The sequence below is a fragment of the Primulina huaijiensis genome, unplaced genomic scaffold, assembly GCF_012295235.1.
Source record: "Primulina huaijiensis isolate GDHJ02 unplaced genomic scaffold, ASM1229523v2 scaffold5913, whole genome shotgun sequence".
Lineage (NCBI taxonomy): Eukaryota > Viridiplantae > Streptophyta > Magnoliopsida > Lamiales > Gesneriaceae > Primulina > Primulina huaijiensis.
In genome coordinates, this window is record NW_027360836.1 from 188,207 (window position 1) to 214,519 (window position 26,313).

Below are 26,313 nucleotides of genomic sequence, written 5' to 3' on the forward strand. Positions count from 1 at the left end.
TTAAGGTCTATATTCAAGTTTTGTGGCCGAGTTAATGACTGTTAGAGCAGGTTTCGTTCTCGCAGATTTGCAACAGTGACAGATAATTATTGTCGAGATACATACGATTAATATTGTTCATTCTATTAATCAATCTTAATCTTAGACTCCAAGAAAATCTATAATAATTTTTATTCGATAAATTTTTTTGCTACATCCACATCTTTCAGTAAGACATTACAGAAAATCTGCAAACAAAACATCACGTATTCCATCACGTATTCTTGCTTCTTTTAGATTGTGGAAAGGAAAATGTATAAATTAATAAAAAAAATTGTCCTTTGTTTCTTAGACCTTTGTAAAGTGTGATTTGGTGGTTTAATAATATAATGCCTTGTTTTATTCAAAAAAATAAATTGAATTTAAACAAAAATAATGTCCTCCCAATTCAAATGCAAACGTTATATATATATATATTGAAATACAACGAAAGTAACGAGGAAATCGAAGTTATAAGTAATTTTTGTGTAAAATATGAATTCCAATATATATATATATATAAAAGAAATATAAATATCCATATCAGTCCTCCAACTGTTCCTCGTACCAATAATAGGTACAACCGTTCTTGGGAAGCGCAAAAATAAAGCAAAATTCCCTTTTTTCCCTTCACTTCCCTCAAGGATCAGCTCCACTCTAGGGTTCTTCCAAATTCCCAATCGTGAAACGAAATTCTTTAGTTCACTGATAGAGATACCCGTTATAGCCTCCGCATACAACATACAAAACCTAATTTCCATGGTGGAAGGCGGTAGGGCCGGATCCGAATCGGGTTCCAGGTCCAAACCCGCATCCTCATTCGAATCCGCCGGAGGCCGCCTCCGTTTCCGGGTGGAATTGAGGCCGGGTGAAACCACGATAGTTTCGTGGAAAAAACTCCTTAAAGAGGCTACTTCCAATCAGCCCAATGGGACCGACCTGTCAATCGTGGGCCCGTCTTCGGAGGCCCAGCAGCCCACTTCACAGGCACCATTGCCGCCGTCTTCAGAGGCTTCTTCTTCGAAGCGTACGGTCGCTGAGAATGAAGCCAAAGATTCGCAAGCGCAGGCTGGCTCCAACCGTTTGAACAATGTGATAGAGAGAATTGAGCGCATGTATGCGGTATGTTGTAGTTCGGTTATATTAATGCTGATTAATTTCATTGAATCCTCTTTAGTGCTAGTTGTCGCGTCGGCTTGTGTTTTATTTTATGTTACTTTGTGTTTTGGATTTAAATTGAATTTTTTTAATGTTAATCTCGCAGAATTAGATCGTTTCTTAAGTTTTATTATGAATTTTTGGGTTAAACATTTGAATTGGTTCCCCAGAATGTCAGGCTTATGGATAGCGTTGCATTTGAATAGGCTCCCCATATTTCTTCCTATGGTTGTTACTTACTAAATTTAAATATTTTATCATTAATTGTCATCTCTCTTGTAAATGTGGTGATTTTTGATTCTACGTGCTTTCTCTTTGTGGAATTTAAAGGGTAATGGAAGTAGCGACGAGGAGGATGTTGTCCTAGATGATGTGCCTGATGACGATGAGTATGATACAGATGACTCGTTCATAGATGATGCCGAGTTGGTGGGTGCTACTTTTTATTCTTCTATGTTTTCTAAACCTGCAGTGTTTGTTAGCCGTCTTGATTTGCAGCTTTTGAATGGTTAGATAATAAATGAGTATTACTTCTATGCAGGACGACTATTTCCAGGTCGATAACTCCGCGATAAAACATGATGGATTTTTTGTTAATCGTGGGAAGCTGGAGCGCATGTGAGTTATTTTGGATGTTCTTTTATTAATATTAAACAATATTTAAGATGCAGCGTTCTACTCATTTCCGAATGTGAAACACACATATGGGAAGATTTATGCAATGTGTTTCCTATAACCAAATATTCATGTTAACATTGTTCTTGTTAAGACATCATGAGAAGTTACCCCCTTTTTTGGACTTCTTGGAATTTGGGTTTGAAACTAAGGAAGTATTATGTTGAATAAGCCATTGCATTCAATTCACTCCAATTTAACCTATTTGCAATTTTCCTTTGTGAGTTTTTCTGTGCTGGGGCAATACATTGTTAATTGTTATCTATTTTTCCGATCAATTGCTCGCAAGGTACTGGTGGCACGCTAATATATCTTTATTTTCAATTTCAGAGAACCTTCTATATCAGCAACCCAGCAGCCAAAAAAGAGAAGACGCAAAGATTTAGATAAAGGTCAAGGTGGACTTGATGATGGACATAATCCAAGTAAGCATGTGAAGTTAGGGGACAAAGGTAGAAAAGCGTCGTCAATTGAAAAAAAATTAGATAGTCAGTCAAATAGAGTGGATGTACCAAATGCACAAGGTAAATAATATATGATTTCTGGTTTCTCCAGAAAATGTTCCTGAGGTCTCATTGAAGGGCTAAATTGCAGGTTCCAAAAATACTTTGGATCCTTCAGGAACGTCAAATGGTGATCCCATGGGTCCAGACAAGGATGCTGACCAGCAGAGAACTGGAGTTCTCCCATTAAAGAGTTATAATAACAAACAGAAAGAGGGTAGTGAACTTCAAGACACCGCAATTCAGAGGTCAATCGATAAAAGTTCATGTGAGAACAAATCTCAATCCGGAAAACCATTAACTAATGCTGATGAGTCAGATCAGTCTATGCAACAAAAAGAGAAAGCCGCACTTGCTGAAAGATTTGACCTGAATGTTCCTGCAAGCAAGGATTCCTTGCAACCCTATGTGAGCATGTTTACATTTTCGACAGTTGGTTATCCTTGAAATGTATCATGTAATTTCCAACATAGTTGAGCCCTAACCAGTTGTCTGAAATATTTTACGACCATAATGCTTTTAGGATTCATCCATGACCTTGTAGTTTTGTCTTACTTTTTCTTCCAATTTTTGTCATATGGATAAGATTTAGAGTTTGAGATAGCATTTGAAATGCTTGTAGATAAAATCTTGTGGCTTTGTAGAGTTAAGTAAATTACCATTCTATATTGAAAATGGGGGATTCCATACGAATCTGCCATAGTACTAATATTTAAAGGGTTGGCGCTGTTAATTGACCCATTTTTTACAAGTGCCACGGTATTGTAACTGATGTTAAAATTTGCTTTAAATTTCTGATTTTCCATTGTGCACCTCATCTCAGTGCTTGACTGCTTGTACTCTTAGTTCGAGCTGGCAAAAATATTTAATTCTTTGTTTCAAGTTTATCCTAATCTCTGATGGTTCCATCTTTTCTCCCTCTTTTTTACAATTAACATGTCTATTAATTCTTTTTGTTATTAATGATCCTTTTATACTGTGTACAGAAGGCCCCCCTCATGCAGAGAAAGGAAGGCTCTTCTGTTAGACCAAAGAGTACAATGCTTGACAAGGCAATTAAAGAGTTAGAGAAGATAGTTGCAGAATGTATATGACTAATAAAGTTTACACTCTACTTTATGGTTTCTCTTCCTTATCATACAGCTTGTGCTCTAAACATGCACCTTATTCTGTTCTCATTGATGAAACAACAGCTAGACCACCATCTAGAGAAGTTCAAGATCCTGATAATTCATCACAAACTATCAAAAGGAGACTGCCGCCGGAAATAAAGCAAAAGCTGGCTAAAGTTGCTCGATTGACGGTATTTAGAGAGCAATTAAAGAATTTAATTTCATCTTTGTTTTATTAGTTATTTAGTCATATTTGGTCCTATAATTATGTTTTTTCTTTAATCTTTGCTCAGGATAAATTTAAATTTTGTATTTTGTATCTGGGCTACAGCAGGTCAACTATGGAAAAATACCAAAGGATGTGATTAATAGACTGATGAGCATTGTCGGCCACTTGATGCAACTTCGGACACTAAAAGTATTTTTCTATTTTGGATTGAGAAATCACCTGTAATATTACATTTTTTACCTGTGTTTTCTTTTTTCTGCTATAACTCACTCCATTTGTCTCCTGGTTTCTCGCTAGCTTTTATGCAAAAGCCATCAGAGCAAAATCCACGCTGATTTTGTGATGTTTTTGAAATTTTGAGTGTAAAAAGTGTATTTACCGAGTATCTTAAAATAATGTGACCCCATTGAAAATCTCACTAGAAAGTATCAACCCAACCCATAACTTTACATTAATGAGTGACAATTATCATTTTTTGTTGGCAAAACTCCCTAAAAACTAATTTATTGCATTTGATTTTATTAGCTCGATTCATGCCTCAGACAAATGAATGATTTTTATCATTTTTTAAATGCATATCAATCGATGGAAACGTCCAGAGTAGTGAGCAGCTATTGTCAAATTTGATTGACTACTCGAGGAAATGAATGCGGTTCTATAATAGCTTCATGAGTTATTCTGAAAGTTTGATTTAGTATGGCAGATTCGTATGGAACCTTATGTTTTGCTTTCATTTAAAAGGTTGACAATCTTTTTAGTCTCGGCATTTGGTTATTTATGCAACGTGTTTGTATGATGTGAACATAACATGTCGCTAATAGCTGATCGAGAAATTGTGTCTTTATGGTAGAGAAATCTTAAAGTTATGGCTAATATGGGATTGTCAGTGAAGCAAGAGAAGGATGATCAATTGCAGAAGATAAAACAAGAAGTTGCAGATATGGTTAAGCTGCGGATTATGCATATGAAATCTAAAGTATGTTTTTACTATGTTGCGATCAAATTGGTGTTGAACTTTTCAGACTGATCATCATACCACTGATTTTTTATCTTTCAAAATGACTTCTTTTGGGGATGCATTGCATATTTTTCTTACCTTCCAAGCATCAGTGAGGCTTGTGCTGAAATTTGTGGGTGGATGTTTTTAGTTCTAAACTTGGTATTTGACTTATATTACAGGTTGAGCAACAAAATGCATCTTTAGATGATTTTCAGGAAACTGGTCGGGGAGATAGAGAAACTTTGAAACGGAAATACAGCATGGACAATGCATTGGAAAATAAGATTTGTGACCTCTATGACCTTTATGCTGAGGTAATGCATCTGATTTCCCTTGTTCCACACTTCCGCTGAAGTGTGTTTTCCCTATCCAATGGAGTTTTGAGTGGGGTGACTAGTTTTCCATTTTTTCCTCATTTCAGAGACTGGAAGAAGAATCAGGTACACCAGTCAGAAGGCTGTATGAAGAGGTAACAGGACGTTATTGATCTAGCTGTTTCATTATATCAGCTTAGTTTTAACTAGTCAAACATTTATGCTGAAGACCTTATGTTGGAACAATATTTTTATGTGATGCGGGAAACAATCTCCATTAATGTACCCCAGATGATTGTAGATCTGTTCTCTGCAATTTCATATTTGTTCCTTTGGTGTACTAGTTTCTTACATGTGAGAATTAGAGTGTGAGTGTGCTTGGTTCGCATATGAGGATGCCAACATGACCTGGAAGTTCTACCCATTCTCTCGATTTTTTTCTCCGTTCCGGAGGGAGAGAGACGAGAGTATTGATTGATACTGATATTTCCTTTTCATTGAATTCATTCTTTTTCTTCTCACACTATTTTATTTGAAATATGTAGTAGAGGATCTACTTTTAGATGACAGTCCTTGCGTGAGGTAGATAGTTTATGCATTATATGATAAAAATTTGCTTTGTTTTATGCTCGTGAGAGCTCTTGGATAGAGTTGACATGGATAACTTCCACTCTCTTATCATTTTTTCTTTGAGTTACTTTTGGGTCCTGTAAGTGATCCTTTTAGCTCTCTTCCATTTATTTTTTGAATTACTTGTTTCCTTGGCTTATCAGAATACCATTCATCTCCCAACATAAATGCCAAGTTATTAGTAAAAAAAATATTTATATATGTACTGTAGCTTGCGACATTGTGGCCTAGTGGATTCATGAATACCGAGGGAGTTAAACGTGCAATATCTAGAGCAAAAGATAGGAGGAGGGCACTGAACAACCGGAGAAAGGTATGCATTTTATATGGTGTCAGATAATGAGGAATGGCCTTTGCAATTGTTACTTATTTTGTACGTGGCTGCAGTGCATGTTGTTTCTTTGCATGTTTATCTTAAATGCGTTGTCAACTATACTTGTAACATCTCATGTCACTTTTGAGCTTGTGCAAAATATGATTGCAGCTCATGAAAACAGTTCTACTTAAATATTTGGCACCTAGGAAAACATACCTCATATTTTGAATATGACTAATATTCAGGGGATTGAATTTGTTCCTTGTTTCCAATGCATGACATTTCTAGATATTGCATTGTGAATTTTATAATCTTATGCAAGTGTAATGTGCTTGTGATGCTCGAAGGTGTGACTAATAGATGTTTAAAATGTCATAATGCTTTCAGAGAACCTAATTGCATTCAGACTTTTTAACCCTAGTGAGAGAATTTTTCAAAAATGCTCTCTACCTCCAAAATTCCATCTTTACTGATAACCCATAATCTTCAGTAATGCACCACAGTTTACTACTCCCCTGATCGCAACCGGCCTTCGAGCCCGGCGCCGCTCACCGGCCGTCGGAAACTAGGGTTACGGTCTTTTTTCTTGAGGGATTACTGTTCGTCTTTTTCCTATTCCTCAGATTTATTTGCGCAAGGTTAGCAAGGAAGTAATCTGTTGACTTTAGGCAAACTTTGATTCATTTCCGACCAACAAACCATCCTTCTTGGCGATTGGTTTCATCTTTCCGCTACTCAGCTGCACGGTTGGTGGCCATCATCTTATGCCAGCATCCATATACTTTGGCCATTCTTTGCTCATATACAACCATTCACTATCCTTTTCGATTACCTAATCGTTCCACATTCCTCTCTAATGTTAAGGAGAGAGCTTAGCAATTTCCATACTGCTATGGCAGTAGAGGAGGTTAGAATAGAGCAAAAATTATTTTTGATTTCAATGGGCAAAAGGGGAGAATCTATTTGCGTGACAGAAAGAACTCGGAATGCGAGTTACATGCTGGAAATTGGTCGTGAAAGTGCTTACTGGCTGAGGGAAATTATGGGGGAGTACATTACCAACCCCAAATCACATACTACTTTTAACAGATTAAGGAAAGGGGAAGTAGTTATCTCGGTGCAAAAGTTTGTTAACAGACGAGGAAGCTACATTGAAGTATCCAAAATTGAGCGTTCCGGTAAGAAGCAGCGAATTATAATTCCAAGCGGACGGTATGAGGAGGGCTGGAAATGTCTGGTGTTCTTTGTCGGGAAAATTCTGAACAGCGGCTTATGGAAAGGAGCATATCACTTGAAGGGCAACCAGCAACCTCGACAATCTGTGTTCAGTGGCAAGAACAATTCAAGTCCTACAGGATCTGGGAACATTGATGCACATAAAGAATTCAGACAGTGCTTGAGTAAAGAGTGGAACAAAGCACTGATTGTCACGAAGGAATGCGTTAATATTTCTTGGGAAATGGTAATGTTAGCACTTGGTAAGACGGTTGGGAAGAAGATTGAGATTTTTCCGTTCAAAGCAAACCAAGCACTGTGGTGGCCAAATAGTAGAGAGGATTTCGAATTTTATTTGCAAATCAGTAGATGCTTTTTGGAGAACAGGATCTCCTTGACTTTTGAACGTGGGAGGAGCGACATCAATACTACAGAGGAAGTTTACGAATGCTGCAATAGTTGGATCAGGATTGTTGGATTACCATGGGATATGTGGACGACGGATGTGCTCAGAAATGTGGGGGATAGTTGTGGGGGATTGGTGGATATTAGTCAAGATACTCTTTTGCTTAAGGACTTGGCCGCTGCTAAAATCAAAGTGGTGGGGCTAGAAGGGGGATTCATTAATAGTTCTTTGCTAATTCAGACACCGCGTGGTCCTATGAATGTGCGCATTTATGTCGATTCAGTTAACATTTCAGCGTATGATGTTTATGAAAAAAGATCCTATGCATAGGTAGTAGTTGATGGTGCTAGAGTAATAACTGGGTGGAGCAGAGTGAAAAGACCTATACAGGAAGACAATGGACATTCTAAACAACTACCCGAAGCGAAAGATGCGAAGACCACAACAGAATTCAAACAGATTATTCGGGATGGGGGAGGCTGCCCAACAAAAAAGCAATGGAAAAGAAGCGGCATTGGGAGGAGAGGCTCATTTAAATCACCAAGAGTGGAAGTATAGCAACACAAAGATCGTTCAAGGGATGGAAGTGTTTCTTGGTAAAGAACAGCAACGTTTCTACAAATCAAGAAACGAAGGGACAAAGAGATCTAAAGTGTTGGGATCAGAACCAGTGAGAGGGAGCAAACAAATCAAGATTCTCTAAAGGATTAGTCCGAAAGAAGTGGATGCCTTCTACAAAGGAATAGTCCATTCAATGAGCAACAACGAGAATGAGCATACAAGGCGCTGTGATCGGCCAGAGGGTATTAGTATGCAGAAAAAGAACTTTGAGATCGTCTACACCAGAAGAAAATCAAAGACAAATAATACTTGGTTTAATACACAAGATGAGGAAACAACAAATATCAAGAAACAGTGGCTGGATCAGGACTCATTGCATGGGGAGAAAGATGACACATGGGAGGACAAGGATTTTACAAGGGATCAAGGCAGTGGTTCCGAAGAGGATAGTGATTTTAGCGATATGGGAACTCACATGTCAATCAGTTCGGATACGACGACACACACCAGCTTGGGTTTGGAGGACATAGGGGATCTCTTTGCATCACCTTCGGATAAGGTACACAACGAAATCATTTCTTCGCATATTCACTATTCCGATATTTCAATCCATTCTTCGGCCTTTTCTTTCAATAAAAAATCGGGGGAGGGGAGGGATGTCGAGGTTGAGGGAGGTTCAGTGGTTGGTGAAAAGTCGGGTATGTCGGGAATTAATATCCACGTGCGTGAAAGGGAAAGTGGGGGGATGATGACATTGTCCGAAAATGATGAAGACTACGGTTGTTTGGAGAACATGGGAGTTAAAAGGGTGGAGATAGGGGATGATTTGAAGAAAGATGGGATATGCCAAACGGGAGAAAAGGTGTTTCGATGAAGTTTTTCTCTTGGAATATAAGAGGTGGAGGATTCATTCGAGATATGCTACGCAAAGAGAAACCCGACTTGGTTATTCTACAAGAAACAAAAAAAGAATTGTTTGATAAGAGATTTATTTCAAGCGTGTGGAAATCAAGGTTTGTTGATTGATTTCATTTACCCTCAATTGGATCATCAGGGGGTATTTTGGTTATGTGGAATCCGAGAGTGGTATCACGGACAACATGATTGGGGAATTTACAGTCTCGGTATGCATAGAAAAAAACAATGATGTAGATAGTTGGTGGTTTACTGCAGTATATGGACCATGCACAGCAACACTTCGACAAAAGTTCTGGGATGAGTTGGCGGGTTTGAGGGTTCTGTGTGGGGAAAGGTGGTGTTTGGGAGGGGACTTCAATGTTGTGAGATATGTCATGGAGAAAATTAATAGCCACTCACAAACAACAAGTATGGCTTGTTTTGATATGTTGATACATGAGTTGGAACTGTGTGATCCACCACTACTGAATGCGAAATTTACATGGTCAAATTTGAGGGCCATACCGATTTGCAGCAGGATAGATAGATTCTTGTTTTTGGGAGGGTGGGTGGAATTATTTCCATATCATAAGCAAATTGTTCTGCCGCGCATTACTTCGGATCATTTTCCAATTGTATTGGACACAGAAACTGAAGTGGGGGCCTTGTCCATTCAGATTCGAGAACATGTGGTTGCAACATAAGGGTTTTAAGGATAAATTTGATTTTTGGTGGAATAGCAAACAAGTTCAAGGATGGGAAGGTTATAAATTAATGAGAAAGCTAAAGTTAATTAAGGAAGAGATCAAATCATGGAACGATGACGAGTTTGGGAAGATTGAGATGAGGGAGGCAGAAATGCGAAACAGAATTATGAGATTGGATGAAATGGAGAGTAAGGGGAGGGTGAATGCGGATGGGGTGGCTGAAAAATTAAAAATTAAATGTGAGTTGGAAGAGTTGGTGTGCCGACGACATAGAATGTTACACCAAAAATCAAAGATTAAATGGTTAAAAGAAGGAGATCGCAACACAAAATTCTTCCATTCCTTGCTAAACCACCGAAAAAGAAAATCAATGATTACTAAGTTTGAAATTGATGATGGAGGGGTTATAGAGGATGAGGATCAAATTATCAAATTCATTGTTGATTATTTCCAAGTACTGTACAGTAACAGATCGGTGAAAAGATTTGGGATCGAAGGAGTGGAATGGGGAACTATCGATGATGATATGAGAGCTGAACTAGAACAACCTTTCTCCGAAGAAGAGGTTAAGAAGGCGGTGTTTGCGTGTGACAGATGCAAAGCACGGGGTCCCGATGGTTATACTTTGGCACTTTATCAGGATTGTTGGGATACAGTTAAAGGCGAGTTAATGATGGTCTTTGCAGAATTTTACGAAGGGGGATCATAAATGAGTTGACCAATGAATCTTACATATGTTTGATACCAAAGAAACATGACTCGCTAAAGGTAAAAGATTTCAGACCCATTAGCCTCACAACGAGCTTATACAAGATAATAGCAAAAGTGTTGGCTACAAGGATGAAAAAAGTGTTGTCACATACATTGTCAGAAACTCAAAATGCATTTATCGAGGGAAAGCAGATATTGGATTGTTGTTTGATTGCGAATGAGATGGCGGAAGAAGGAAGGAAGAAAAATAAAAAAAGGTGGGTTCTGAAAATTGATTTTGAAAAAGCGTATGACAATGTTGAATGGGATTTTCTGGATTGTTTTACAGAAAAAGGGTTTTGGGGAGAGATGGAGAGGATGGATAAGAGGATGCGTGTTTAATGTCTCGTTTTCAATAATGATTAATGGGAGACCGAGGGGAAAATTTAAAGCATATAGAGGACTTAGACAAGGAGATCCTTTATCACCATTTTTGTTCAATATGGTTGTGGATGTTTTGGGAAGATTGGTTGACAAAGCAAAAGAAGAGAATTTCGTCAAAGGGTATGAAGTGGGCCGAGATAAGGTGGAAGAATCACATATACAGTTTGCGGATGACACTTTGTTTTTTGTGAAAACAAGGGAACAATTAGTATTTTTGGTCCGAGTTTTGAAGGCGTTTTGTGATATGTCAGGATTGAGGATCAATTGGGACAATAGTGCTTTATTGGGTTTGAATCAAGAAGAAGCGGAGGAGGAAGATATAGTTAAAGGGATCGGGTGCCGTAGGGAACAATGGCCAATAAAATACTTGGGAGTTCCTCTATGGGGTAATCCTCTACAAGTGTCTTTTTAGGAGCCTATCATGATTAAGATTAATAGAAAATTGGCAACTTGGAAAAAGACGTTCTTGTCTAAAGGGGTAGAGTGACATTGATTAATGCGGTATTGACTGCTCTGCGTACATATTTTCTGTCTCTCTTCAAGATACCAAAAGGAGTGGCGGGGGAGATGGAAAAAGTAATGAGGAACTTTCTGTGGGATGGGAATGAGGGAGATTCACACTGCCATATGGTTAGATGGGAAACAGTTTGTCGCCCGAAAGAGAAAGGTGGATTAGGTATTGGGAATATATGTTTGAGGAATACGGCGTTAATGGGAAAATGGTGGTGGAGGTTCAACGTTGAAAGTGATACACTGTGGAAAAGAATAATAAAGAGTAAGTATGGGTTACAAGAAAATGGATGGGATGCGGGGTTGGCTAAGAATGTGACTTTTAGATGTCCGTGGAAATTCATTTCTACAACATACCCGACTTATCACCGACGACTGAGATTAGTGGTTCGAGGGGGGACTAAAATATGGTTTTGGGAAGATATTTGGTTGGGGGTCTTATCTTTCCGGGATTTGTTCCCTTCTTTATTTCAGCTTTCTTTGGCTCGTAATTTGTCTATTTCCTATTTTGCTTCTTTTGATCCTTCGTCACAAAATCTCTCTTGGGACTTGCATTTCCGTAGATCTCTTCGTCAGGAAGAGATCAATCAGTTATCTTGGCTTTTAGTAGTTTTGGAGGGAGTTAGATTGGTGGAAGGGGTTGAGAATTATCAACAGTGGGAGAGGGGTCCGTCCGGGAAATTTTCAGTTAAATCTTTTTTCCACTCATTCTTCACGGATATTAATGGCCCACAAGATTTCAAGTTTCACAATATCATTTGGAAAATACATATTCCTTCGAAGATTCAAATTTTCTCGTGGACAGCAATTCTTGCAAAATTACCGACATCCGAGATGATGCAAAAGAGATATACTAATTGTTCTCTTTGTCCCAACTGGTGTGTGTTGTGTCGTAAGCATGTGGAAACACAAGATCATTTGTTCGTTCATTGTAAGTTCACTCATGTGTTGTGGTCGCGGGCTTTGAAAGAAATGCAACTAGTTTGGGTTGTGCCGAAGACAACCCAAGATTTGTTTACTACGGATTTGGGTCATATGCTTGGCAAAAGAAGTAAAATTTTCTGGAGAGTGGTGATCCATGGAATTAGTTGGGCTGTTTGGTTGGAGAGAAATAGAAGAATTTTTGAAGAATTGGAAGAAACAACGGAAGAATGTTGGGGAAAAATCAAGTTCACGACAGCAAACTGGATTCGGGCGGATAAAAACTTTCAGGGATTGTCTACATTTGATATTTTGAGGGATTGGTCATATGTGTATTGTTAGAACATAGTTAGTTCATGGCAGTGGATCACTAGTCCACTTCTTGTACTGTAAAATTCTAATATTAATAATATTGTTATGTTTCTTATCAAATAAAAATAATGCTTTCAGAGTTCAGAGTCCCATATTTCTTTTCATCATCACTTTTTACTGGAGTGTCATTACTTGTTTTATTTTCTTTTGCCTCACCTTGCTTGCGCTTTCTTTCATTGTTGCTTAGGATCAAGAGAAAAGCAAGAAGACGAAGGTCTTGACACCAAAACAGAAGATGTGAGAAGGTACCAACACGACTCAGATATCCCATCTTCAAGAAAAAATGTCAATAGATTCTCATGACCATTCTGCAACTTCGACAAGCAAGTCAAACCTCAATGCTGCTGTAGCTCACCCTGCTACATGTGCACCAGTTTCCTCTGGAAACATACAGGATGCGAACAAAGCAAGGCAAGAAAAAGTGAAGGGGAACTCCAGCAGAAATTCTGTTGATTCTGGGCCAACTGATATATTACCAAAAAAGAAAGTAAAAAGAAAGCCTGACTCAGAGGTGGTCGAATGTGAGCTCCTCCCTGAGAAGGTGCCTCCACAGGCGGGGGAAAGGCACAAACACCAAAAGCCAATGACCGCCCCGGTCAATAAATCAAATCTCCAACTAGCACCTTCAAAGTTTGAGCAGCCGAATTGACATGGTTGACTGAAATAGAATATTGCGTTCCAAGTTAGTCCGGAGGCTGGTCTTCCCTACCTTAGATTTCATTTTGTTAGTACTGTGCTGTTTCTTGAATGATAATTTTTTGTGATTAGTCACTAATGTAAGTTTTTATAGCGTCATTTCGGGTTTATCTGTATGGATTTTTTTATTTTTTTTTGCCATTGCAATTAGGTTTTTATGGCTCAATATTACTTATGCTTGCATCTATATATAGTGCGGAGTAAAATTAGTTTTTTCCAGCATGCGGTATACTTTTTATATGAAAATGGAAATGTGGCCGACTGCTATATTATCCAGAGTTTGTGTTTGGCAAGCATTCCAGAAACTGAGGGTGCTGAAAACCAGTTTTAATAAAATAAAAATAAAAATAAAAATATGCACAATTAACCGATACGCGAGACAGACAGACTATTTTGTTACAGTCTGTCTAAAGCGGGAAGTATATAAGAGCCAAGGTTTCAAGTTCAGTATGGATCCCAGGGCTTTGGGTTGACTTCTGGTTAGCAAGTTCAGGCTACACCTTGAGGTTTCTATTAAGCCACGTCAATCATCGCGGGCAAACTATTAAAATAATAATAATAATCATAATGCTCTTTCTGAAGAGCAATCTATAACCTTTTCAACTATGATTTGTACGCTAATATAAACCCAAAGAAATGTAGAGTGTATTGTGTTGTATGTTGTTTAAAGGGCTTTTTGGTCCAGTCGTTCGTTCCAGTTCAAGCAACGAATTAAGCTTCGAAACCAATCGCCTGTTTGGTCAGACTTATTTACGGTAGGAAGTGGATGTTGGCTCATAGATATTCTAACCGAATCTCCCCTTGATAGGTGTTGCCTTCTCTTCCCATCAATCGATACCCAAACATTGCTTCGTGCATCCTCCGGAATCTGCACCCGTGAAAGACAGAAATGATAATTATTGAACCATAACATGAGACGCCTCATCCAGACATCAATGAGCAGATTATTTCTAGATAATTGTTGATAGAAACATTGAATATCCAGGTCTTCCAAACCATTAAGTTCCAACAGAGTTCGAATCAACCCATTTCTAGGAGACCCTGAAGTCCTGGAGAGGAACACGAAACTTTGCCTTAACATGCAGTGTGACTTGTAAAGACGTTGGGTCATATCATATGGGATTTTCCCAGTCTCTCCTCCATTTCACTTGCCATATCTTAGAAAGATGATATCGAGGCAGCAATTACCAGACTAGTTTTAGATCTGCGCTTTACCATAATTTGAAGTAGGGAAAACAAACTCGACAAATCATGTTGCAAATGATGTTTATACATTAGACTTTTGGTGCTACAAAATCAAGATAGTGTGCTCGACCAAAACTTGGGTAACTATGGACGTACTGATGAAAATGATATAGAATCCTTAGTAGAACACATGAATAACATAAACTAAGGAATGTCTGGTAATTGAAGAAACAGATACCTTCAACTCTAGACGAGCAGAATCTGGAAGGATGACGGGTCTGAATGAGAGAGAATGCGGGCAAATTGGTGTAAAAAGCATGCACGGAACATTTGGATGTACCTGCGTGAAGGTATAGTCACCGTTACAAATATCTGTCCTCATACATGACACAAGATCAACTGCACTAAGACCACTATTTAATTCCCTCGATAATTTCAATCAAGGAAATATAACAAAAAATTGGAATTCATATCCAATTTTCTAAATACCACTTGATTTTATATGATTCCATTCTTAAAGAGCACACTCAGAGAGGAATTTCCTTAAACATCGATATTATATCATAAAAATCTAATTAACAACCATAGATTTGTAACACTAGTAATTTTCCTGGTCCTGTGAAATTCTCAGAGGAACTTCATACTTGAGAGTTTTTACTTTCTTTCACCAAAATTTAAGAATCACAAGCAATATTCTAAAATTTGAGTTTATGCTTGAAGTGAAGCAAGTGGGAGGATCCATCTTCTATTGTAACTTAATTATCCATACAAAATAGTTTGCTTTGATGTTCGAACGGCCACACATGAAGCTCTAAATCATTGCATCATACCCATGGAAACTTACCATGGAACCTCCTGCAGCTGTGGAATAAGCTGTACTTCCAGTAGGGGTGGCCACTATAACTCCATCACCTTGTACCTGTCCAGGAAATGATAAAGTCTGTCAGGCTGAAAAGTACCTCCTAAGAATCAAAGTCTTACAATTCGTTAATGTACTTTTTTATTAAATAAATAATATCTGTAGCAGTGATACTGCTTAAAGACCTAATGCACCAACTTTACATTTATCGATCACAACAGTACCAACCTCGGCAGAAAGATAGCATAGTATAACAGTGAACAGGACCAAAACCTTAGGAATTACTAACCACTTTACCTTAGTTATGAGGTGGTCGTGTTCATAACACTCGATTTTTGAGAGGTATGGATTAGACCCACGATCAACCACAACTTCATTGAGGACATCAAATACCTTTCCGGGCATTGCTTTCCCATTTCGAAATATTTCACAGTGCAGCCGCAATCTAAGAGTTATGTAAACCCCATCAACTGTGTTGTTCCCATGGGTAACTTGCCTCAAATCATTCTTAAAATCATCAAACTGTGGATACAAATTACAAAAACAGTCAAAGAAAAGGTTGTGCAAGTAGTTTAGCACCATATAATTGAAGGTTGAGGAAAGTGACATACAGTATGGGAAGTTAGAAACCCAAGGGATCCAAGATTAAATGAAACAACTGGAGGAACAGGACCTCTAAATAAGTTCGATGCATGTAGTATGACCCCATCGCCTCCCAAGCAAGCTACTAAATCTACCCTGTCATGAAGGTCACTGCAGTAGCCAATATGAACAATGGAGAAAATCATTATATATCTCTAGTAAAAATGAATAATGTTCTTCAGACAACAATATTTTTAAATGAAAAAAGGAGCCAACCAGAATTAAAGATATGGACCAAAGTTTGCGCACCTCGTATCTTGACTGTAAAAAGTCTGAACGAAGCCAAAACCTGGTATCCTGGCAAAAACGTCGTGAACTTCAGGTTCAACAAGAACATTCATCTTCTCTTGGTGATACAAGAAAGAGGCAGCCTGGAGTAAAAACACATGAATACAAAGTAAATTTGGAAACCTAAGGAAATGGATAAATTAATGACTTTAGTAGTAAGAGAACATGAAAAGTTTCAGCATTAATATTCAAGAAAGTAAGCCATAAAAATTGCAAAACCCCTGAGAAATAAAACAATATAAACAAGATCATTTACAAGGCTTGTATCGAAGTACATGAGATCTTTCTAGCTTTTTTTATAAAAAATGGGTTGAATCTTTTTTGACAAAATTATGTTTGGTTCAAACAAAAATTTTGTTCTTTTGCATTATATGAAATTGAAAAAGCTTACACAGAACTAGATATTACCAGATATTTTAAATACAGAACTCAGGTAAATGGAATCAGAATAAGATGTGATTGAAAAAGTATACAATGATGTCTCCACAAAAAACCATAGTACGCCAGTTTTGTACAATCCAGCCGATAAAACACGCAATCAAATTCAGATGCTTATAACCAGATATTTTCTTTATAGGTAAATATGGTCATTATTCGAGGTGCAACTTGGTAACTTTCTAAACCCATTCCTTCTAATTTGCACATCACTAACTCATAGTTAAAATAATCATCGTGCATACATGTGATCCTTTTTCCAATATACATGCAAGTCGTCATTTTTCTCTACAGTAGAAGAATTATTTAACATTCTTAATTAGAATCAGAGTCTTAAGTTTGTTCTTTTAGATGCCCATTAAAGGTCAAAGTAAGAGCATGTTTCTCCTGTTCATGGAATGTAACACATGCTATATATTTATCAATAGAAAAGATCGTGTGCTGATCGCAAAGCTTCTGTGCCAAAAAGATTAGCTACCTCTTTAGCTTCTTCCATGAGTTCTTGGCCAAGTTTCTTTAATAATAATAGTCTTTGGAGTAGATTTCCACAAAAGCATTTGCTGCTGTGTGCTAGGATGAGTGAATGCTAATGAAGATTCTGTTACTTTCTCTCTCGTGCAAGAAAATCCATCTGTTTGGACCAAAAACATCTCTGCTTTCTTTCTTGACTGCAATCTCACGACACCGGTTGCTGACACACGCATATTTTTTTCAAGCGTATCCAAGTTGTCATCATCTGAATAGAGGTAACTTTCAACCCTACGCTCTCCAGTATTTACCATAGTGCTTACACACTTATTTAGTTCCGTTCTAGGGGTTCTAGAATCATAATCTTTACTCAAGCTATGCGCTTTATCCCTGTTGGCTCCATCAGGAGGAGGTGCCGAGGTGAAGATGCTGACATCATTATATGAACCATTAGTAAAAGGTACAATCAGTTGGTTCAAAGATGTCATGCTTCCAAGTGACCCATTCACAGTGTTTTCTTCACTGAGACTGGTTCTAGAGTTTGCTTCTGTCTTTGAGAATGACCCATTGTATTTAATATTTATATCTTAATGCAGAAAGCATATCCAATCTTTTCCTTTCGTAAGTGAAGTACATTCCAGGTGAATTTTACAATTCCTGAAAATTTTGGACATCTCTGTTTTGGAGAATATATCATGTGGAGGTAATTGAGATTCTAGCGGGCTCACACAGAAGTTTACCGATGATTCTGTTTCACCATTAAAAGTTTGTATTAATGTGTCCTGATTATTTGGTGGGGTATCATGGGCTCGTTTATTTCTCTTTAATTTATTTTCTGAGGCACGAGGGTCTCTACCATTCAATACTTCCAAGGGGAAAAAAGATTCCCCAGATTTTTCGGGAAATGACCCTGTTCCCTCATCAGAAGATTCACCTTCTTCATAGCTCAATGAGACCTCGGAATCTTCAACACCTCGAGTATCTTGGACTGGAACGTCGGTACTAATGACTTGTTGAATATAAGAGGTAATTCGATCCATGTACTGCCTCCATCTAGAAATCATAGACGACGTCCTCCGTCTCCCTTCCTTACTATGGACATATATGGGCTTTTAGCCTGAATCTGAAACTAATAAAGCAAACTGCACAATTTGTTCCAGCGAAGGTATAGTACCAACTTCAACTGGAAGTTTAACCAGTTCAATCTTCCCAGAGGAAACAGCTTCCTCCAAAACTGTTTCATAGAAACTATCCTTCACAATCTCTGCCCTAAGATCTATGATTTTTCTGAATCCATTATCTAGAAGCCACTTTAAACTTTCCTCCGTCACCTGGCTACCCTTCCAAAACGCAACCTCCAAGTTTTCTGGTTGCATTTCTGCTTTCAAGGTGGACAAATAAACGGGTCCCCAATTCGCAAGCAATGTCTGGCAAGGTTGATCATCCTCTCGGGGAAATCCAACATCGTAACACACACTTTTCAGCCTTTGTAGTTTTCTCCAAACATTTAAACCCCGACTATCACCAGGTGTCAAATAATTTTCATGGGCAACATGCAAACTCTCACAATAACTTTTCATCTCAGACCGAAAATTAGCGAGTGGAGGAAGGCTATCGTCCATTACGCCTTTATCCACATCCCGAAATGAATTGATTATCGATGAACGCCCCAAGAGAACATCCTCCCTTCCTTTATTTAGGAGACATACCATGCAACGAAGAACCGAAACAATTTTATCTTCCAACAATGGTTTATCCTCCAATGGCATGTCATATGAAACACTGCATTCCCCAGTCAGTGGATTGCATAAGGCATCCATTAAAGCATTATGAAACCTTTCTGCAGCTCTAAAGATCCGGCAATAAGCCTCAACTTCTGCAATATCCCCAGGGAGCGGTCCAACCCATGGCATATGTGTAGAATCACGATCACGGGGACCAACAGTCTTCATCAAAATGGTAAGAAGGATAAGTCAATTATTGTACAGAATAATAAAATCATCCTGCTTCACCTTAGAACAGATATTCAAATTCAACATCTATTTTTTGAAGTCCACATCAACATAATTAAGCTAAACTTAGCTGCAGACCCAACAGGCCGACCAAGGATGAAGGATGTGGTGATATATTACAAAAATATTCATTTATGAAATTTAGATTGCAAAATGATATAGGCAAAATCATTGTAAGCCAACTAAAATTTTTCAACTCAAAATCCAAATTACGAACTCAAAATTCCAAAACCTCACCCATATATATAAAGATTGTTTTTTTATAATTTGCTATCAATAATAGACTAAAAAGATAATTTAGAAATAGAAAATTACTTAAATTGACCTGAGAGTCCAAACCAATGTTCAGAGACAAGGAACTGGAGAGTTGAGAGCGAACTACAAGATTAACACGACGCCGTTCCAACCAAGCCTTCTTCGTTTTCTGCAACAAAACCCCGAATCCGGGTCCGGAAATCTTTGCACAACCGCAACCAAAAGGTCGCCACCCAACTGCGCGGCTCATATTGAAATGGCAAAAGCAGTTATAACTACTATTAAAACAAGATATAAATGAAGCTGCAAACGCCATGCCACCATCAAAGAAACAAATATGTTCTAATATTTTTAATCATATAAAGGGACTTCGCATAATCACGATCTAAATTTAAAAACAATAAGGGTTCGCTTGGTTTATAGGATGTGATAATTGAATGATTAATAATTTGATTGATAAATGTTTGATATGATAATATATTTAATTTGAGAGATATATAATATCATGTGTGGTGTGAATTTAACAAGAGGGATAAAATCATGATAAATATCGTAATGACCCAAATACCCTTCATCTTTTATTTTAATTTATCTCCCATTATTGTTTCTTTCTCCCCAAACCTACGCCGTGTTTGCCAACAATTGAATATCCGTGTTTGTTTCTTTCTCCCCAAATTTTAACTCTTGTATATCATTTTAATTTGTATCATTACAAAATAATTCTATAAGTTACAAAATGAGATATTTGTTGTACAATAGCCCAAGGAAAAATTACAATGAAAGTCTAATACGAACTCATATGAGCAAAACTTTTAAGGATATTTGTTTTAAAAAATAAAAGTTCTCAGTACAATACAAGAACACAACAAAAAAACTACAACATGACAATTTTCAGTTTCTACAATACATTTGTACCAAAAATCGAAAACAGAAGACAAGAAATATTTCATCAGTGGCTAGTGTTCCTCATATTAGTTGTACTGTCAAAGGCTTTATGCATCATATGCAGCATCTGTAATCACACACAGCTTCAACACTATAATTTATTAAGTTTTACCTTCGAATGAGCTTCAAATTTCTTCAGATCTGTTGGGCAAACAAGGATTTCGCTGACGCCTTTCAATTTTGAAGTTCTTCAGCAGCGGTCTTCTGCACGAGTCTTCTGAAGAAATTTAGACAATAACCTGTAGAAGACCCACTTGCATGAAGGGGAATTTTGGTGATTACTCGTTATTAGTCTACCCGGATATTTATAATCCTTCTTCAATGCCTGGATTTCTTTTCCAACGAAAACGGTAAAAGTAGTCCAAGATATAGTTAGTCAATGTCAAATTTCCAAATCAAAGCAAACGAAATATTAATAAATAATCCAACTTTAATAATACTTACTAAACTGGGCTTAAGTACTTCAGTTAAAAAATGTGTTCTGAATTTTCTTGATATGGATAATAAAGGGGAGACATTTTGTGTGGAAAATGGAAAATAGTAATAAATAAAGTATAATAATAACGATGACAAAATAGAAAACTATTAAGGGGAAAGGAAAATAATAATTTACTATTAAAATAATAATAAAAAAATTTTTTGAAACATAAAATAATAATAATTAGAGAACGTAAAAGTTATGTTTTATTTTCTTGGATTCATCTGGAAGGCTTAAATAAAATGGAATTAGAATAATAATTTCAGATATTATAAAATTAGTAGAGGTATTTTGGCCCTTAAATAATATTAGAATAAGATGTTGAAAACATGGTCAAACAGCTATTTTCGACAACTTATAAACTTTTTATATGTATAAAAAAAATACAAAACACTTCTGAGTTTCGTCCTCTAAAATAGCTCATCACAAACCTCAAATATCACCAATAGACATCTCTCAAGCAAACAAAACATCCAAACATCGTTTGTTTTGTTTTTATAATTGTCGTTAAATATTTTAAAATTCTTACAAGATATTCAATGAGGACTTAGTATGGAACGAACCTATATTCAGATGCTATCATCCTGATAAATTATCAACTCTAACACATTTAAATATCTTGGAATTCCATTTCTTTAACTAAATGTATAAAAAATCTCATTGGTTAGTGTTGAAGATGGTTGATTTCGATATCGTTCTTGCCTCGCAAGAAAAACTTCCCAAATCCTTTGCAATTCTTGGCAGATGATGTCGTATGTTGGCTAATGTTGATGAAGACGATAATGGCGGCGATTCCTCATTTTTCCCATTTTCAGGGCGACTACAACTCCCCATTGATATTCTTGATGGATACGAACCATCTGTTGGCACGTTCACATCATTATATGGTGACCAATATACCTCTCCATTACCTGAAAGCACTGCTTCTGAGGAGAGCCTGGCATGTTGGAAGTGTCGATCAAGAAATTTTCCAATCTTGCAAGAGATTGAAGCTGTTTTCCAAGGGATGCAATTGTTTCTGACATTCTGCAAGCTTATCAGCAGCTACAACTAAATCCTCCTGCACCAAAAAGGTATGCTATTTGATATATATGTATGTATATGCATCTTCTACAAACTTGAAAGTTGAATCGGGGATTTCAAAAGAAAGAACTAAAATAATTAAATCTAGGTGGAAATAATGACTGACCTTTTTTAGCTTTAGTTCACCATTAGAAGTTGTAGTCTGCTGAAGTTCCATCTCCAATTCTTGACACTTGACCTTGAATTCTGCCGCTATGGATCTTTCGTTTTCATTTTCTGCCTTTAACGAATCAACGCAAGAAGACATGGTTCTTACTTCAGCTTCCATACTTACGAGCTGATATTCAAGGGATTCTTTAGCTTCATTCACTGCTGCCAACTCATTCTGCAGCTCTTCCAACCGGACCTCGGTTTCAGCCTGCTGAAGTTCCGTCTTCAATTCTTGGCACTTGACCTTGAACTCTGCTGCTATGGATCTTTCTTTTCATTTTCTGCCTTTAAAGAATCAACACAAGAAGACATGGTTCTTGCTTCAGCCTCCATAGTTACGAGCTGATATTCAAGTGATTCTTTCGCTCCAGTCACCGCTGCCAACTCCTTCTGCAGCTCCTCCAACCGTATCTTGGACTCCACCAGCATTCCTCTCGATGCATTGAGAGCCACATGACTATCATCTAAAGCTCTCTCTAGTTTTAATTTCTCTGCTCCAATCTTTTCCAACTTCTTTTCCATCTCAGTTACAAGTTTAATTGATCTTTCAAGTTCGGCTTTAGGAGGATTATCCACAGAAATGGATTCTCTATTAGCAGCTCCAGTTTCAGCAGATAGTGTGCTAATCTTGGTGTCACCTAATGCTGCAAGACGTTCCATCTCCAGAAAATCATCCATCACATCAATTTCAACACTGCAGGTTGCTAGAGTTTAAACTCGGGCTTTTCATTCTTGAAATTATCAAGCTTGGATACTAAGACAGATGACCATGAGTCTGACCCACTTGCCTTATGCCGATTTCTCTTCCTGTTGTAGTCATCAAGGTCTAATGTGATCATTATCTTCCCACCATCTGAATGGCTATCTGTCTCAGATTCGACATAAGAAGAAGAAGCCGGGACAGGCTTCTGGTTGTTGGCCAGAAATGATTTTCTGGCTGCAGCTTTAATTTTCCGGCACTCGGCCTCAAGCCTGGCAATCTTTTTTATGCTCTCCAGCTGCTGCTTGCTGGCAGTTTCGGCTGCTTGGGTGCTGAAATCCCTTTCCATCATTATAATTTCCAAATCCTTGCATCGAGCCTCAAGCTCTTGCTTGAGGGATGAGTTTTCTTTCTGCATCACCTCAAGAATAGAAGTAGAAATCTCAGCTCTGGCAGCTTCTACTTGTTCCTGGAGCTCAAGGATTCGCTTATCAAGTTCAGCCTTTGTCAACTCCCACTCACCAGTTTTCTCAACCATGGCATCAGAGATTTTTTGTTCCTGCTCATCTCTTGCTTGTCTCAATTGTCTGACACATTCTTTCAGGGCACCATCAAGATGGCTGACTCTCACTTCCAATTTCAAGTTCTGCTGCAGTGCAACCTCAAACTGTTGTTTTAATACAGCCACCTCATTTTCTGCCTTTTCCCAGCCTAACAGGTGAAATAAGCATTCAAAAACAGTGGATTCATCATATTTAATAACGTAAAAAGAAGAAAATCCTGTGCCAGAAAAACTGGCCACTTCTAGTTCACTTCCATTTTCTTATGTTGCCAGCAATGTTCGTATATTGTTCGACATGGTTATTTGAATGTCAGTTAAGGGGTCACTTACTACTGTATTTAGGGAGAACGGAACTAATATTATTTAGAAAACATAAATATGAAACTTGACCTTTTTTATTTTGGTTCAGTGGATGGGCGACATCTTTTCTCACTCACCCCGTAAGGTTGACATTTATTGTTCCTTACGAGTCGCAAGGTATTCAAATTTACCTCATACACAATACTGTTTCTCTAGGGAGGTTGTTTTCTGTTTTCCCTAACATTTTCTGTTGAAGAGTAGGAGAAAAGTAAGGACAGCGGGCATGGAAGTTCTCCACATCCACACTTATAAAATACATTACAAACATCTTATCAGCGATTCATACATTGTGAACATTACAGTCAATAAAATTTGACAAAGTAATATAGAAGATCTGAAGGAGGGGTACAGGTCAGTCATCCAGCATATTTTTCTTGTTTCAATCATATGCATCGATTGTGGCTCTAATCCAAGACCTACATACTGAAAAATCAATACACAGACAGGAAGAAGATTAACATTTTGTGTTACTAAATGCAAGACTTACCAGCAACAGCCTCTTCAGCGACTTTTGCATGCTGCTTAACTAGATCTTCTTTGGCACCGACATTCACTAGAGCAGCTGATAACCTTTCTGTCAAACTCCTCAAATGTTCTTTCACTTCATCATCAATGATTGTCAAACTAGACGTGACTTCTGATGATTGCGTGTCATTATTTGGAGATTCTCTCAATGCATCCTGCTAAAAAATGAAACAAATCAAAGTTTGCTAGAAAGCAATAATTCCCCTGATGTCCCGTATGATTTCTTATGTGACAACGGTCAAAATGTGCAGTTTGGATGGACAGCTGCATGATTTAAAATACTTGAATCGTAACGTTAGCATTAGAAAAAGTTTTTAGTACAATGAAGGACACCCTGTCCACAAATCAATTGACTGCAGAAACCAACCATGTATGGTTGCCTTACCTTAATTGGACTACTTCATCAAAGGTTTTCAACAACGAAGCTTCAATGTCAAGGTTAATAATTCAGATTAAAAGATCGGGATTACTGAGATTAAAGGAATTTTATGCATGTATACAACTTTTTTAATATTACAGCACGTCTACAACTTTCAAGAACACGTAATACAACAATTAAGAATAAAAAATTTGAGGTTTCACTTTCACCGGGACTTCTCTCAGAGGATTTCCTCTTCGACAACCACTTCCTCTTTTCCATTCCAAATGTCAAACAAGCTCACAATCTAATGAAGTGTTTATCTGCAAAACACCGTTTTGAGATAAATAATAAAAATAGAAACAGGAAAGAAAAAAGAGGTAAAGAAAATTTTAGATGATCACACACGGACGCACGCACATATAACCGAAAACGATATTCACTTCCAATTCGTAGAAATAGAACTAATTGCATGAGACACTCGTAAATATTTATTTGCATTGGTCTGAATGAAAAATATTAAGTCTTGTCGTATTGATAATATCGTAAGCTTCCTCACTCCGTTATAATAAAGTGGCCCTCGTTGAAATTACTAGAGAGGGAAGATTCAAGAAAATCAGGAAAAATAGCAGAGAATCAAACTAAAAATGAAACAGCAGCTAAACATTGCAAACTTCACGTCATTCTTGATAGACAAATCAGTTCTATTTGAAGTAAATCAACAATAAAATGACCAGACAAAGACCAAGCTTTTAGGGGAACATCACCTGAGGCAAAAGATCAAGAGATAACAACTCGTGATCCCATCTTGAAGCGACCAATCTTAAATAATCTGCAAAAATCCTCACTTTCTTTATTCAGGGAAGCTTATACCGATGCATATTTGAAATTTATGTTCTGGGCTTTCGAGTTTCTTGATAAAATTTGAATATGTGCATTAGTTGCTATCTGCAATAACTTTTTAAAGTAACCCACATATTAATTTCTGCCATCGAAGAAATTTGTTTTTTTTGGGGGGTTTAAGCACGTAAAAGTTAATTCTTTTTCAAGAGAAGCAGAGTCCAGAGCATGTGATGGTGAGTGTGCACGATGTTTCAAAAGCTAAGAATGAACATATTTCAGTGTTTTTTTAATTGTATATTTACATTTGTCGATCTTTGGGCATTTGTTTAATCAATCGTTTGCCAAATTTATTTCGAAATTAAGCGGTCCTACTCCTATCCCCGCCCAAGTGTTGGAAAATGGAGAGGTACGCTCCTCTCCTCTGTTTCCATTTTCCAGTCCCCAATGTTTTTGGTATCTGTTCGTGTGGTTTCCGCTCATATATTTGCATTTATTGGGTTTTGTTTCATATTCTTGACCCAAATTTAATATTCTCAATTTTAAAGGAATATCAAATTGTAGGGTCTGCTTTAATATATAAATTATAAATCTGTCGATATTTTTTATTATTTATGTATTCATTCTATAATATTAAAATAGATATACTAACTGATTTAACACCACAATGAAAATTAAAAATACATACTCAGACCTTTATTTTAAAAAAATACACAATACAACACATAATATTTATGTATGCATAACTGCTAATATATCTCATTTAAAAGTTGAAATCCCGTGTAGTAAAGTGA

General features: G+C 37.3%; 2 protein-coding genes and 1 pseudogene across 3 annotated transcripts; 1 reads left to right on the forward strand and 2 right to left on the reverse strand.

Moving 5' to 3' along the window:
* The first annotated feature begins 579 nt into the window (after positions 1–579).
* Positions 580–13,989, forward strand: LOC140970360 (ubinuclein-1-like). Of its 2 annotated transcripts, none has more exons than XM_073432030.1 (13): positions 580–1,140; positions 1,507–1,605; positions 1,718–1,794; positions 2,182–2,375; positions 2,446–2,762; positions 3,341–3,440; positions 3,548–3,657; positions 3,798–3,884; positions 4,546–4,671; positions 4,875–5,009; positions 5,117–5,164; positions 5,851–5,952; positions 12,866–13,989. In XM_073432030.1, exons 1-13 carry the CDS (start codon positions 778–780, stop codon positions 12,917–12,919), a joined length of 1,812 nt encoding a protein of 603 aa, XP_073288131.1. In that variant the 5' UTR covers positions 580–777; the 3' UTR covers positions 12,920–13,989. The 2 variants fall into 2 exon arrangements, with proteins under 2 accessions (XP_073288131.1, XP_073288132.1); XM_073432031.1 differs by having other exon boundaries at positions 3,801–3,884.
* A 42-nt stretch (positions 13,990–14,031) lies between these two features.
* LOC140970359 (NAD kinase 2, chloroplastic-like) lies at positions 14,032–19,941 on the reverse strand (annotated as a pseudogene).
* A 1,484-nt stretch (positions 19,942–21,425) lies between these two features.
* On the reverse strand, positions 21,426–25,742 carry LOC140970362 (filament-like plant protein). The gene is given in 10 exon segments (XM_073432035.1): positions 21,426–21,688; positions 21,691–21,867; positions 21,870–21,959; positions 21,962–22,001; positions 22,131–22,447; positions 22,450–22,884; positions 22,887–23,585; positions 24,284–24,479; positions 24,872–25,002; positions 25,447–25,742. Coding segments are annotated over 9 exon segments (2,127 nt in total). The 5' UTR covers positions 24,962–25,002; positions 25,447–25,742; the 3' UTR covers positions 21,426–21,605.
* Between the last annotated feature and the right edge of the window lie 571 nt (positions 25,743–26,313).